General features: G+C 36.3%; 1 protein-coding gene across 1 annotated transcript; it reads right to left on the reverse strand.

The window, feature by feature from the left end:
* Window positions 1-3,009: 3,009 nt before the first annotated feature.
* LOC126483676 (telomere length and silencing protein 1 homolog) lies at window positions 3,010-13,842 on the reverse strand. The gene is made up of 6 exons (XM_050106756.1): window positions 13,636-13,842; window positions 13,450-13,564; window positions 10,775-10,923; window positions 8,123-8,338; window positions 3,568-3,701; window positions 3,010-3,423 (listed from the first exon to the last, which is right to left on the reverse strand). Exons 1-6 carry the CDS (start codon window positions 13,764-13,766, stop codon window positions 3,245-3,247), a joined length of 924 nt encoding a protein of 307 aa, XP_049962713.1. The 5' UTR covers window positions 13,767-13,842; the 3' UTR covers window positions 3,010-3,244.
* Window positions 13,843-15,825: the final 1,983 nt, after the last annotated feature.

The raw sequence follows: 15,825 nt of genomic DNA on the forward strand, positions 1-15,825 counted from the left end.
CGTAGAATATACAACAAACACAATTAGTTCCTCTTGCAGATGACACTAGAATTGTAACAAATCCATACATACACAGAGTGACAGAAGAACTGGCAAACAATGTTCTTAAGAGTATTATTGAGTGGTCTTCTGTGAATGGTCTCACTCTGTTTCAACATATTCGGTTCTGCACATTTATAGTTACTCCACCAATGAGGAAATAACAACTCTGGTGGAAACTTAAAATTTTTTTGTCTATACTGGTGAAAATTTAAATTGGAAAAATCACGTTGGATCTCTTAAAACAACTTAGTTCAGCCACCTTTGAACTCTGAATCATTGCAAATCTTGGGGGGAGAGATATTTTGTGTATTTTAGTTTAATAATGTCATACGAAATAATGTTCTGGAGTAATGAATCTTTAAGAAAGAAAGTCTTAATCACTCGAAAAGGTGCTTTAAGAACATTATATGGAGCTCACCTACAACCATTCAGTAAACTTTTTTTTTTTTAAACAGAGTTAAGACATTTTGACTACAGCTTCACTGTATATTTACTCTCTCATGAAGTGCACTGCAGTTCAGAAGTAACACTGATGCACATAATTACAATATCAGAAGAAAAGATGACATTAATACCCCACACTAAGGTTGTTCTTAGCACAAAAAGGGGTGCACAATGCTCCCACCATAATTTTTGACCACTTACGCAGTGATATACAATGTCTGTTTTCAGATTTAATTTTGCTGTCTGTCAAACCAAAAAAGTTTCTCCTTGACAGCTCATTTCAGTCCACAGAATAATTTTGGTTTTTATAATATGTAAAAGGTGGTGGATAGGAGTCACTAACACTTGTATAATAAAGGTGCTTATAAATGGTCAGCATGCAGCCATGAATGTATAATGTGAAAGACAAACAACTTGTTTCACATCATTATGATTAATCATTCAAATGATCCATGGAATATGACACCAACTTTGGGTGCAGAGTTAGGGTTCATTTCTGGCCATTAGCACTATGTTCTATATATTCTATACCCTGTGCAAACATGAGGATGTTGGAAAGTAGATTTCCAGGGCTGCCTTTACACCACAGTTAGCTTTTTGAACATAACTACTTGAAAAGCATTACTCACTGTCAGTAACTTCAGCATTATGACACAAATTTTGTGGTGATTTGGAGGCAGATGCCATGCTTTACAGATGTATTCTTGTGCTGACCCATTTAGTGTGCAATCATAACATAACTGAGACTAAACACGGCTTTTTTTTTGAAATTTTTATGGGATATGTAGCCTCCTTCCTTGTAACAAAATATAGGTGATCAGAACCAGTCTCAAATGCTTGTACAGACGTCGCAGGGTAGGTTGTGCTGAAAAATAAATGTTAAGAAAAAAGTTCGATACACTGCACTGTTTCAGAGTTAATTAGCATCGAAGTCAGTCAATGAAGCCATTGCGTGTGCAAATTCAAGCAGCCTACCATAGACGGTGTTGTCAAATGTGTTCCTCATTTGGTTTCCTAAAACAGAACAAGAGACCGATAAAAAAATTGGAATGGAATGGTAATACGAATGAAACCTGAACAGAAGGCTGAGCAATCTCCTGTGCTACCGTGTATGTTATTAGGTCAACTGACAATAACTGTATTTGTCAAGCCTCCTGAATTTGCACACACAATGGCCCGATTGACTAAATTCAATTCTGATTAACTCAGAAAGGGCACAGTGTACTAAATTTTTATCTTAACAAATATTTTTCACCACACTCTATCCTACAACACAGCTACAATCTTCTGCAAGTGCTATAGTTTCGTATTATGAGACTCCAAATATTAAAGAGCATTAAAATTTTGTACTTCACATCAAGTTTATTTATCCACTTACACAAGATGATCACAATGTTGACAGTTCCAGTTGTACTGTGGATTGCAGTATAGTTAGTCAAGGATTTATCTTTGAATGAAGTAAATAATGATAAGTGATAGACATCATATGTAGTTCTCTATTTCAAAATGAAAATAAGAAAGGAGATGCAGTGTCTGATATAGTCTCTGTAAGTGGAAGCTTTGCATTTAGTATAACAATATATTTAATAGAGCCATCCAGGATTCCAAAATAAAAGTACAATGTATCTGAATGTGTTTAATGGAAGCCCCATGATATACTCACTACAATCACATTTAATGCCCGCAATGGCTAAGACATTGACATTCACAGCAGGGTGCTGAGAACACTACTGACTGCTCGTTGGTTGTCAAAGAATGCATGGCATAGGTGCGCAGAACAAGTCTAAACTTGACCACCATCAGTCGTGACTCAAACTGTAATTGATATTTTTTTAAATCACTTATTAGCAGAATATAAAAAACGTCTGTTACAACTGAGACCAAACAAATATAAAAAATAATGGTTATTCAGAACTAAAATAGTAGTATTGGTTTTAACTGGTCAATTTTTCCCACCCCTAAAGAAGAGTAGTGTGTATCATGTGTTATCACAGGGGAATCTTTGAACTTTACAGTCTGAAAACCCCTGTTCCTCAAAAAGACAAAAAATCAGTTTTCTACTTCATAAGTGAAGAAGATTCAATCTCTCAAAAATGGGATGTGGTATGAGGAACAATGCCTGCTCCAAATTAAACAGGTCCTTACAACCGTCCATCCATGACTGAGATCCAATAGCGTGTTCTTTTCTTGCAATAATTTCTTGGTACACTGATAAAAATTTATGTCACTAGTCAACTACAACAAGATACTACCCTATATCTATGATTTTGGCCCATATGATTTTGCTTTGTTGCCACAACTTAGAATTATGCTCAAACTGCACCAATTTTCCACAGATGAACAGTTCCTGCTGGTGTAGAGGCAATGACCTACCCAGCTGCCATAAAGCACTTAGAAAAAATGTTAAAGAAATGAATCTGAAAGATGCACTGATTATAATAGAAATTATTCTGAAATGTCATGCAATAAACAACAGAACGGTAACCAACAACTTACCATCTTATCAGTCAACAAGACGAAAGCTTTCATTTACTTAAAAAGGGAAAGGGTTTTTATTTTATATAAACAAAGTTATTTTACAAAATTAAACATATATTACTGGATTCTATGTGAACTACTCAGTGTGTCCGCTGCTGTTATAATAGTTTTAATCTCCTTTCGTCACACTTGGTCGTAGTGCTATCGTTTTAAATATTTTAACATGTCAAAACTTACTTCAAGACAATATTAAATCAGCTAGAGGTTCTCAATACACATACTAATAACGCCTAAATTGTTTTTTAAATCGTTCATAATGATAATCATCTGTTGCCTTTTCAGCATTGTCCCGTTGTCGTTTGCCCCTCTCTTCTGGGTTTAATCCCACAACAACAGCCTTCTTCTTTTCTTCTACATGTTTATCTCTTCTCCTAGGTGGCTCTGGATCTTCAATATTAACTGAAACATTGATGAGAATGAGATTATTCACTAACTTGTTGTGCTTTAAACATTAAATTAAAAATTGTATGCTTGACTAATTTGAGACCGTGCAGTATGACAAACTTGTTTATTATGCAAAATTATATATATACTGCCTCTTACATCTGTTATGCTGAACAAAGTTAACAGCCATATTGGTTGGAACAAACTGTGAGGGAGCATCCTTCTTGCTGTGGCGTTCCCAAAGTAGCTTTAGCTTTGCTTCTTCAGTAGCTTCAATGTTACGTATTTTTGCACTGTGAGAAAGAATACACAGAATTGTTTCACTGATATCATTTTAAAATGCTTATCCATATAAAAGACCTCAAATCTTTGCTAAATACATTATTACCGAACAAAATGTTAGAATAGCTAAGAGAAATGAAGAGAGAAGGCATAAAATAAGGAGAAAAAAATATAAATTGTAATCAGTGAAACAAGAAAAGGAAATGGAGAAAGTAAACAGGATCATAACAGATACAACAAAACACTGGTTGAAATAAGTGCCTGATTGGAGTTACTATTGCTTAAGTGTGAGATATTAAGCGCTTTTTGTCTTAATTTATCATGTGTAGCAATAAACAAATGGGCAGTAAGATGAAGACAGTGAGTAGGTCAAAACCATAGGAAGGGAATAACTGTGGAATGTACAACAGAGAAAGGTAAGTCCTGGTCAGTAGGAGTGAATTTGTATTAAAGAGTGCAAATTTGGACACAATGAAACCAGAAACTAAGGGAAATTATTATTATTTGTTTTTGCAGTTCACCCGAGCTAACTAAGAAATGCGATAAAACAACTGACATCAAAAGTGATTGTTAATTTGCAGACAGTATCTATTTCCACATTTTTCATAAATGCCTAATATTAACATATAGGCTGAATCACCTATAACTTGCAAATATTGCGGAAATGGAAAGTGCTATTGATGCTCAATTTTTGCAGAATGTATTGATAGTTAGGGGCTCATACTGTAAGCCAACAAATAGATTGTAATAATTCTTAGAAAGTGTAATTTTTGTGAAAAATTAAGGGTGACCCAAAATAATGTATACGCACTTTGAAACAGAATATCTATTTTAATAAAGGAGACAGAAATACAATTCTTCTGAGTAATAATTTAGAAGGCGGTGAAAAACATAACAATGCTTTCTTTTGTTTCAGGATTGTTAGCGAACATAGTGTTATTGTTTGAACAATGGAAATGGGTGCTAAAGTGTTACTGGAAAACAGAGAATGTGAGTGTGGTATGCCGACGTTGGAGAGTTGAATTTGGAAGACAAGATTAACAATTACAATAATCAGAGGTAAGTTTGAAGTGAAAGGAATGGTGCACGGTATGAAGAAAGGACATGGCGGATGAAAGAGAAGTTCAACAGACAATGAGAGTGTTGATGCAGTAATCTAGGCATATACATGATCCCTGAAGAAATCTGTGAGGAAATTCTCTCGTGAGACTGAGATCTGCAGAAGCAGTGTTCATAAAATTTTGCGGTCTCAGAGCTTTAAGCCTTGCATTCCAGGACTTCTCCATGCTCTAACGAGGATGATCCTGATAGGCGAAGCGAATTTTGTGAAAGGTTCATTAACAGATGTGAAGAAGAGCAATGTTTCCAAGATCGAATTCTTTGGTCAGATGAAGTGACATTTAAACTTGACGGAATAATTAACTGCCATAATTGCGTGTACTGGGCCAGGGAGAATCCATACATAACTGAGCAAAGGCACATTAATCTATCAGGAGTAACAGTCTGGTGTGGTCTGTCTTCTAGACAGTTAATCAGGTCCTACTTCTTTGACAACACTATCACAGACGACTCGTACTTGGAAATGTTGGAAATGATAACTCCCGGTCTTGTGTTGTGTTTGGAAATGAAGATTATTACTTTCAAAAGAATGGGGTGCCACCTCACTTTCACCTGGATGTAAGAGCATTTCTCCATTGTTCATTCCCTGCCATACGGATTGGACGAAGAGGGGCTGTGGAGTATTCGCTCGATCTCCAGATTTAACTCCTCTAGACTTCTTTCTGTGGGGTACTCTCAAGAATGCAGTTTACACTGTGAGACCACACACACTGGATGATCTTAGAGAGCAAAGTTGGCATGTCGCTCAGTTGTATGTTGTTGTCAACAGTGTATTGCAATGGACGGACACCAGTTTCTACATTTACCACCTTACATCGGACCATGAGGCACTATCACACGTTCACACTTCATGGATGATGTTCCACATGAAAAAGCCAATGGGGATTGTCAACAGACCAACAGTGCACATTTCGGCAGTTTACATGGCCATGGTTGGTAAATGTGGCCTCATTACTAAACAAGATACAAGATACATCTGGAGTATCCTGTCTTAATGCCCATGTACAGGGAGTAACGTGAGTCTCATAACCGTTTCCATGTAGCTCTTGATGGAGAGAGATATGTGATAGGGATCGAGAATGCGTAGGACACATGCCTGACTCATGCCACTTCTTTGTGCAATTGCTTGGGAGCTAATGTGCAATTCAACTGTGTTAACAGAAAGGACATTAACTTCCCGCTCTTCTGTTGTTGCTTGTTTCCTTCTGTTACATTGGCTACGTGTTACACTACCACTTTCATGTAACTGATTGAAAAGGTTGATAAATAACTGCCAAGATGGTTGATGTCTACTGGGATATCTTGCTGCATACACTGTACAAGAATAAACTGTGTTCTCCCTACACTCTTCATACAACGCGAGCATGTCAGCTTTTCAGCACTGGAAAATCACATAGTTCAATCATGATCTACTGCTTGGACTGTCACACACTAACTGACTGGCTAGTCACAATGCACTTAAGGAAGACATAAGCACACTGTAAGTATAACAACATCGGACTAAGCAACTACGCAGGTTGAATGGCACAAACAAGTGTCGGTCTGCAAACTTTGCACAATACGATATCTTGTAGACAACTCGCACGAGAATACTGCGACAAACACCACTGACATTCTAATTTACCCTACTTTTAGTTTGTTAATGTCAACAGGCACTATTCCACTTAAAAATGTGTATGTTTGCACAAAAAAAATGCTTTCTAAGAATTATTACAATCTATTTATTGGCTAACAATATGAGCCCCCAACTACCGATCCCTTCTGTGAAAACCACACATCAACAGCACTTTTCATTTTCACAATATCTGTGATGTAAGTTTTAGGAGATTCACCATGTATAGTTAAAACCATGTGTGGTGAAGTTTCCTAGCGTGAAGAATACAATGTTCCTCTGCAACCTCAAATTTAGCATATCTCTAGGGATTCAACAATTTGTGTCAGTACTGTTCACCACTGCAACAAAGCTGAAATAGTTGCAGAGAACAAGAGGGGTGAAAGGTGAAGGGTAGCTTTGAATTACCCACTGATTGGTGGCTGGCAGAAACACACTGTTATTAATTCATGTCCGCAAATACTCCTTACCGTAAGAGTTCACAGCCAGATTTAATTTTATCTTGTTAGACCCAATATTTCCAGTTAAGCTGTATACAACCCATGTCTATTTTCAGTTATGAATTTCATGTTCTGTTAGAAGTTATATTACTTACTATCTCATTATTCAACCAGATTTCAACTTCTAGTATTATGTGAAGGCAAAAGGCTTTCATGGACAGGGGTGAGTTCTGAAACTTTCTTAAAACCACTTCAGCAATTAACTAGCATTTTATATATGATGTCCAATAATTGGCTTCTAGGATGCCAGAATTTGGGTGGGGATATGATAGCCTACAGGGTTAATGATTTCAGATTAATGGAGTAAAGATGTGCACACATTTGCAAGCAGAGTGATTAATGAACCATTTGCAAGGATATTACTGCTTTACATATTTTGTGGGTGACCCATAAGCCACTGAGTGTGCAGCTGGTTCTTCCAGCGAGCACAAAAAGGAACTCTGATACAATAGGGATGACACTGCTGAGTGCTCGCAAATGTGGTTACAATCAGGAGAAATGAGACTCATAGAACACTAAGGGGAAGCTTGCTGCATCAGTTTTGCCACTGAGTGGTTTATGAATCACTTGCAAGCATGTTGCTCACAACTATATATGCACCTGAATATTTGTGTCACGTAGAAACTGGCAGTTAGTGTCAAAGACTTAGCATCGTAAGTATCACTACCCTGAATATACACTTTCTATCTTGTTGATAATTTATTTTCTGACTGAAACAAAGGAAGTTTATTCATAAATTAAAATGACAAAATTTGGTCTAATAATAAAGGAGTCTTCAGTTGGAGGATCTGCTAAATTTCAAAAAGACAACTGAAGGACTGAAAATGGGGGGAAGGGTGCAGAATTGTTTTGAATACTTTGAAATCTGTATAATTACTGCTACAATGATAAAAAGAAGTGCCACTGATATAGTGTATTTCAAGAGACTGCAAATGCAAGCTTCAAAATTGAGCATCTGGAAATTAAGGGAAAACCAACAGACTACATTCTGTGATCAACAGTGCCATTTGGAAACAGCAGTGCACAGCATATTTCTGTCTTACAGTTTTTGAATGACTGCAACTAGAAAGTAAACTGTAAACATCACAAAAGTGAAATATAACAGTGCTGAAAGTTGTTCATAAATATGGAAAACTAATAGACTATGATACATTTCAAAGCTTTTCTAAAATAGTAAAATGATGAGTAAATTCCTACTCACTCAATGCCAAGGTCCACTTCAGGAATGCCACTAAGCATTTGATTGGAAAGCATTTCTTCTGACCGATGTGTTGATGAGGCTCGGAGATGTTCTGGCACAGCAAGGAGTGCAGATTCTTCTGGAGAGCAATACTTTTGATCAGAAGACTCTCCACCTCCTTCTTCTGTCTTTACTTTTCCTTTCCTCTTAGATAACTGTTCTTCAATATATTTCATCCTAGAAAACACAAATGTTGGTGTTAACAGAATTTCAGATTTCCTATCTTTAAATGACATGCTGACTGAAATATAGGAGTGTTGTACAATGTAATGCAAACAATGTCTCATTAAGGAAATGAAACTGAATTAAAGTGACATTATACTGTCTTTGATACATTTTTTGTTTTGTATTTAATTTTCTGTATCTTAGGTGGAAGGCTGTCAAAAATAAGAGTTAATATAAAATACCTTACTTGTTATGTTAATTAGATGTGAAAAAAATAGAAGGATTCTTAGTGAATGAAACAGAAGACTGTACTGATAAAATGAGGGAGGAAACTTGTGGATGGAAACAACAGATAAAAATGAGGAAACCTGATAATTCACCTGCAGATAAATGTCATATGGTGCAGAGGTACAAGTATGAGCATAAAATCACACTATTCTTTAAAGCAATGAAAAGTAACAACTGTAATGCTAGTAAGGAAGTCATCCTCTATTCCCTTTAGTCACTAACATATTCACTTCGGTACCCCTGTCAACTGATGTGACACAACACACTTCAGCTATCCCATACTAGTGGTAACTGTCTAAATTATTTCAGTGTTGCCACATACACCACATCACTGATAAGCTGCTGTGTGGATCTGTTGTTTCCTTGTTATATTACTTGAACAACGGTCACGAGAACTATGACACAGCAGCAAAAGTAAGCACTTATAGTCTATCAAGGGTAAAAGAGCAACTGACAATTATGGAAAAGGATAACACATTGGAAAAGATGGCTGATGTTTGCCTCCCCACAGCCACTTTGACGGATATTTCGTGAAGTTTTCAATCTTTCTTCAGTAAAAACATTCCCTCTTATAAACACAGATATTAAATAACCAATTAATATTAAATAATAAAAAGCATACATGAGATCACTTGAAAAAGCAATCAAAACTGCAATTTCTGGCATTGTTCTACCATACAAAATTAATGCATAGTGTAGCCCAAGGCTTACATTCATTGTTGCAACATTTGCTCCATATTTACTACAAGTAATTACAATAAGATGTGAACCTGTTTTGTTCACTCGGAGAAAATTCCCGAGTATTTTGGTGCATAATATGTTCATACACAATACACTAACTATGAAAAATACAAAGGTCGGAGAAGAGAGAGCATAATGATTACTTATTAGATTACAGTAGATGTGAGACAATCATGTCATGGAGGAAAGACCATATAACAGAAAGGAAACCACACAGTAAACGTACTGGGTAATTTGGGTCTAAAACATCAGAGAAACCTCACAAAGGCATCTACATAGTCTATTATGCTCTGCCCTCACATGGATATGTAAAATCCATGTATGTCAACCAAAGACAGAGTGAAGCACAGGAATTAAAGGCTTGTTATGAAGCACAGGAATTAAAGGCTTGTTATTCCACACATTCCACATGAAATTCAGCCTACTGAATACAAATGGATCAGTCAGTGTAAGAGTTGCTATCATCTGTCCACTGGAACACAAATATATCTTCTCCACCTCTTTAGTGAGCATGCCGCCCAAGTGCATACCTCTCACATAGGGCTATTCAGATATTTTGGCACATATACATTTCATTGAATATACATTTACATGATGGTAAGTGTGGTGTCACCGCCAGACACCACACTTGCTAGGTGGTAGCTTAAATCGGCCGCGGTCCATTTAGTACATGTCGGACCCGCGTGTCGCCACTGTGTGATCGCAGACCTAGCGCCACCACAAGGCAGGTCTCGAGATACGATAGAGCACTCGCCCCAGTTGTACGGACGACATTGCTAGCGACAATACGGACGAAGCCTCCCTCTCATTTGCCGAGAGACAGTTAGAATAGCCTTCTGCTAAGTCCATGGCTACGACCTAGCAAGGCGCCATTAGCCTTACCTAGTTTGTGAGTTATCGTATAAATGTCTCAAGAAGAACGCTGTATTCATCAAAGAATAAAAGTTAAGTATAAAGCAGCTACGTACTTTTCTTGCTACCATTCAATAGTTATCCTGTTCCAGACTTGAAGCCAGTCGGCGTGTGTGTACGCGTGCCTTTCTTTCGGCTCCCTTCCCAGTGTGGCGTAGCAAACTTGTTACGCTACAACAGTAAGTCTGATCCCAATAACTAATACAATTCAATGGAAAGTAGCTTTCATAAACATATCAACGCTATGAGCATACTTTTTTTTGGCTGATTTCAGAGGGTATTTGGGGACGGGATGACCAACCAATGCCCCACATATAACTGACTCCATGGGGATAGGTGCAGTGTAAAGAAATCTGCCCCCCTTCCCTTCATCCAGTCCAGTCACTATACTCAAGTTTCATGCCTTGCACCAACCATCTACACTTATTCTCGATTGTGAGCTTTCTTTTGGTTAAGGGGAGTTGTATTCATACACAGTCTTAACATACTCATTTCTCTTCAACTTACATTTCTTCATCCTCATCCCTTTTATTTGTCTCTGCTGAGAACTGCGTTCCAATTCCTGTGTCGTAGGCATCATCAACACGTTTCACTTTTCCACTTTTAAGGGCTTGCATATCCACCATGCCACCAGTCTTCACTTTAAATGGATCCGTCTGTAAATGTAAGAGTCCTTACTTAACTTCTAATGGTTGACTATAGTATTCAAAAATTAAACCTCATAACCACAAGGTTACAGAAGTTAAATATAAAAATCACACTCTAACATCTAACTTATGTAGAACTAATATGGGAAAGGAGGAGCTGTTACACATATATTAACACAGAAGTTCAAGAATGTAAAAACAGGTAGATTTTGTGTGCTTGTGAATTAATAATGAACAACAATTCACTTTTAATTGTAACTGTTTATAAATTCCCAATGGGAAATTTTGAACTGTTAATGAGGCGTATGGTTTCCTTACTACTTGATCCGTCACACAGCAGAAGACATTCAGTAGTATATGGTGTTTTTAGTAGTTTCTCTAAAAGATTCTGACAGGAAAAAGGATATGGAAACGTCATATGGACCCTACAATTTGATCCCAGTAATTAACTTTTCAACACGGATTCCTAAAGACAGAATGACCCTAACCCCTTATTGATAACGTTTTCTTGGACGATACTGTTTTAAGTGTACAAGGTACCAAATGCTCTCTCTGATCACGATGAACAGTCAGTTATGATAAATAAGATAGTAACTTACAGGACAGATACTCTTTGGTGGAAATCAGTTAGAATAATTAATGGTTGCAGGACAATCATTTTTAAAAACAGTTTGTGAGACGCTACCTGGGATGAAATTTATAATAAACCAAATGATGACATCAAATTTAATCTATTTCATGATAAATTCATATCATATTCGACAACAGCTTTCCACATAAGCTAATCAGAAATGAGATTAAACAATCATGTAGAAAACCATGGATCACTAGAGGGATTAAAGTATCTTGTGAGTCATAAAGGGAAATGTATCTGTTGGCAAAAACATGCACAGATCCAGCAGCTGCACACCACAGAAACTACTCAAAATTTCTCAGAAGGTATTGAAAAATCAAGTAATTTGATGGTGTGATAGAAATATGCCATTTCTGAACTTCTCTATAAGAAAGGTGACAGGAGAGATGTTAATAACTATTGACCTCTCTTGCTACCGACATTTCCAAAAGTTTTGAGTATATTGTATTCTAGAATACTATCTCACCTGAGCAACAATAATATCCTCAGTAAATCACAGTTTGGATTTCAGAAGAGTTGCTTAACTGAGAATGCCATTTACACATTCACTCACCAAATTTTACCAGCACAAAATAACAATATAGCACCAGATGGTTTTTCTGTGACTTATATAAGACATTTGACTCTGTGAATCATAATATTTTTTTTTTTTTATAAACTGATGTTTTGCGGAATTGGTATCACCAATGAATGGATAATGTCACAACTAACAAAAAGAATGCAAAAGTTGTATTTAATAACTCAACCAATGGAACAAGAGAGATTCTTCTGGGGGGAGGGGGAGAGGAGTTACTTATGGGGTACCACAAGATTCAGTCTTAGGTCTACTATAGTTTCTCCTATATGTAAATGAACTTCCATATAATATGCAACAAATACAGTTAGTTCTTTCTGCGATGACACTAGTATTTTCATCAGTCCAAAACATACAGCAACAGAAGAATTGTAAATAATGTTTTAAAAGTATGTATTACTGTGACTCTCAGTTTCAAAAGGACACAGTACATTCAGTTCTCCACATGTAGGGGTAGCTACTTCAGCGGTTATAAAGTATAACAGATGCTGAGGAATAATGAAAAGGGTGGTGACTTCAAAAGTTTTAGATGACGATACTGATGAGAATTTAAACTGGAGAAAACATATTTTGGAACTCCTAAAACAGCCACATTTAAGCTTTTTCAACTTTGAATCACTGCAAATCTTGGGTAGTGACAAATCAGTAAACTAACAAGTTTTGCATATTTTTCATTTAATAATGTGATACAGAATAATGTTCTAGGGTAAGAAAGAACAGCTTAATTGCTCAGAACATGCTGTAAATATATTATGTGGTGCTCATCCATGATCATCTTGCAGACATATGCTTAAGTAGTTACACATTCTGACTACTGCTTCACAGTACATTTGTTCCCTCATGAAGTTTGTTGTAAATAATGAACTGCACTTCAAAAGGAACAATGATGTATATAATTACAATACCAAACGAAAAGATGACATTCATTACTTCACACTAAGATTGTCCTTAGCACAAACATGGAGTGCTTGCACAATGCTGCCACAAAAATTTCTGACCATTTACACAGTGATACATAAGGTTTGTTTTCATATTTAACTTTGCATCTGTCAAACTGAAACAGTCTCTCCTTGACAACTCCTCCTATTCTGCACAAGAATTTGCGTTATTGTACAGTGTAAAAGACGGTAAGTAGAAATTACCATCTCACCTCTGTATTGTTTTTTAAAGAGTCTTTTCAAACAGTCAGCATGTAGCCGTATTTACATATGAAAGTGTAATTTCAATGTATAATGACTCGTACCAAATCATTATGATTAATCGTACAAATGATCCATGGAACATGAAACTAATTAACTTCAAGGAACAAACTTCGCAGGTAATTTACCACAGACGTCTCTTCTTGTAATGTAACCTTCTTTCCAAGGGCTAAGCTGACCAAGCTGACACCATTTTGCCTCTGACGAAGCTTTTGGAGTGTCTTCATTTCTTCTAATTTTTTCCTATTGCATTGAAACATCAATTAAATAAGGCTGTGTTGAAACAAACATCTGAAGAAATGTTAAGTCGTTACCTTGTATCTTCCTCTTCCTCACTTTCATTGGATTCCATTTCTTCATCGTTGCGTTTTCTTAAAGGTTTTCTACGCTTACGTTTAAAAATTATAGCATCAGCAGAATTTGATTCATCTGTGTCTGCACTCATTTCACTACCCTATATTTACAAACTCACAATCATAAACACCACATAAACACAGATATACATGCACAAAGTTGAAAACAGTCAAAGACCTCAGGGCAAGAAAACCGGGTGTGTTTCGCGCCAGTAAAACATCTGCTTGCGTCATAGTCTAAAAGTGTCTCTGGAGTGACCATTCGGATGCGCATAATGGGAATTCTATACACAACTTTTTCGGTAGTTCAAGAAAAGTGATTTTGGGCAGCTCGTTTTAGCCCGTATAGCGCATAACGTATTTTGAGTATTGTTGCTTCGCTGCTACAGGTAGTCCACCTTCAGAAGTATCGTGAAATTATCTTTACGCGTTTTACGCGTGTCCTAATATTTTGATACCAGAAACTAAATCGGCTTAAAGATGTGAAGCGCAATGGTATTGTGCTTTTTCACCACAGTATCATAGCTCAGATTCCACTTTATTTACTTTTCTCGGTAAAGTAGTATTATTATTAGTCGTAGTAGTAGTTTATTCATCCAGAGACAATGTACATTGCATGGACAAGAAGTGACAGCAAACAACACCTTTTCATATTGTCGAATCTCTAGTCTAATTAATTACTTTACGAATGGCACTGTAGACGGTACCGAAGTGTCACTAAAAAACAACGCATTTGGAACTATGAAATAGTTGTAGTAAATACAGTGAGCGATTTTCGGCACCCGCTTATCCATTATTATTTTCAGTTTTTCTCTGTTTACCCTTCTGCTTTTATAGATAAGTAAAATGTCTATAACATCTTTTTCGCCGTGTCATCATAAAAATAATACCATACAATATGAACAAAAAAATACAAGATCAGTGCTCGAATTTTGAAGTAATTAAAGAAGTGATACCCAAAATTTTTTTCTAGGTTTTCTGTTGCACTGATTCTTATTGTTGAATCAGCTCAAATGAATTACGTTGCGATGACACTGCATAGCAGGCAGTCTCATCTAGAAATACTTAGATACAAGTAAGGTTCTCAAAACCTGCATAAACTGGAGGAAATTAATCAGTATTTCATGTATAAATATTATTTGCATATGACCATAGCGCCAATAAATACGCATTGACTGGCAGTTAACTGAAACACTTTCAAATTTATCTCGCACTTGTCTTATAAAAACATGGCCATGCATAGAATATCATCTCTACAACATACCAGGCTAGTCACAAAGATGCTTGTCTACAATTTACAGTAACAGTGAAACTCGAATGTTACACACATTTGCCTTGTTTCATATATGCTGCTGCACATTTGAGTTTTAGCAACAGCTGTGGTGTAATATCGTTGCTACTAAAAGTGTAAACAGAGGTATGTGAAAGTTGGACCAGTTTCTTTTCGTAGCTATATACAACAAATATGGTATCATAACTGTCATACTGATATGAGGCACTTTATATGTTGAAAAGTATTGAGACACGTTATTAAAATTCTTGTATTATAGAGATAACTTCTCTGATTTGATGGCCATGTATTTATGAGACAAGCGCTAGATAAATTTCCCCATGTGTTTGAGTAAAATACCAGTCAGTGTATACTTACTCTTGCTACATTCATATGTATACAAAATTTATTCATGATAGTCTGGTTAATTTCCTTTCATTTATGGAAGTTCTCATAGCCTTGTATCAAAGTTTTTCTACATGAGTCAGTTTACTATGCAGTGTCACTATAACGCAATGTGTTAGAACAGATTCGACACTATGAATCAGCACAATAGAAAACCTAAAACAATTGTTGGCTGTCACTTCTTTTATCACTCCAAAATTCGAGTATTTATACTGTATTTTTAATTTTTTTTGTAAATAGTGTATGGTTTACTTTTTTGATTATGTGGCGAATTGTTACAGGTATTTTAAATGTGCACAAAAAACAGAAGGGTAAATAAAAAAATGGAAAATTGTAGTGGACAAGCAGATGGTGCAAACCGGTTACTGTATATACTATAAGAAATTCTTAGTTCCAAAGGCGTTATTTTTTTCGTGTCACTTTGGCGCCGTCTACAGATACACTGTAACACAATTAAGTGGAACAGAGATTTGACA

The sequence above is a fragment of the Schistocerca serialis genome, chromosome 1, assembly GCF_023864345.2.
Source record: "Schistocerca serialis cubense isolate TAMUIC-IGC-003099 chromosome 1, iqSchSeri2.2, whole genome shotgun sequence".
In the NCBI taxonomy this organism is placed as follows: domain Eukaryota; kingdom Metazoa; phylum Arthropoda; class Insecta; order Orthoptera; family Acrididae; genus Schistocerca; species Schistocerca serialis.

What these genes read in the sequence shown, in the direction of transcription:
- LOC126483676 (XM_050106756.1), bottom strand. Translation starts at nt 13,766, where the DNA reads ATGAGTGCAGACACAGATGAATCAAATTCTGCTGATGCTATAATTTTT. An exon ending in AGGGATGAGGATGAAGAAAT is followed by an intron (nt 8,339 to 10,774) that starts GTAAGTTGAAGA and finishes TGTGTTTTCTAG; the next exon opens with GATGAAATATATTGAAGAAC. An exon ending in CTTTGTTCAGCATAACAGAT is followed by an intron (nt 3,424 to 3,567) that starts GTAAGAGGCAGT and finishes TCAATGTTTCAG; the next exon opens with TTAATATTGAAGATCCAGAG.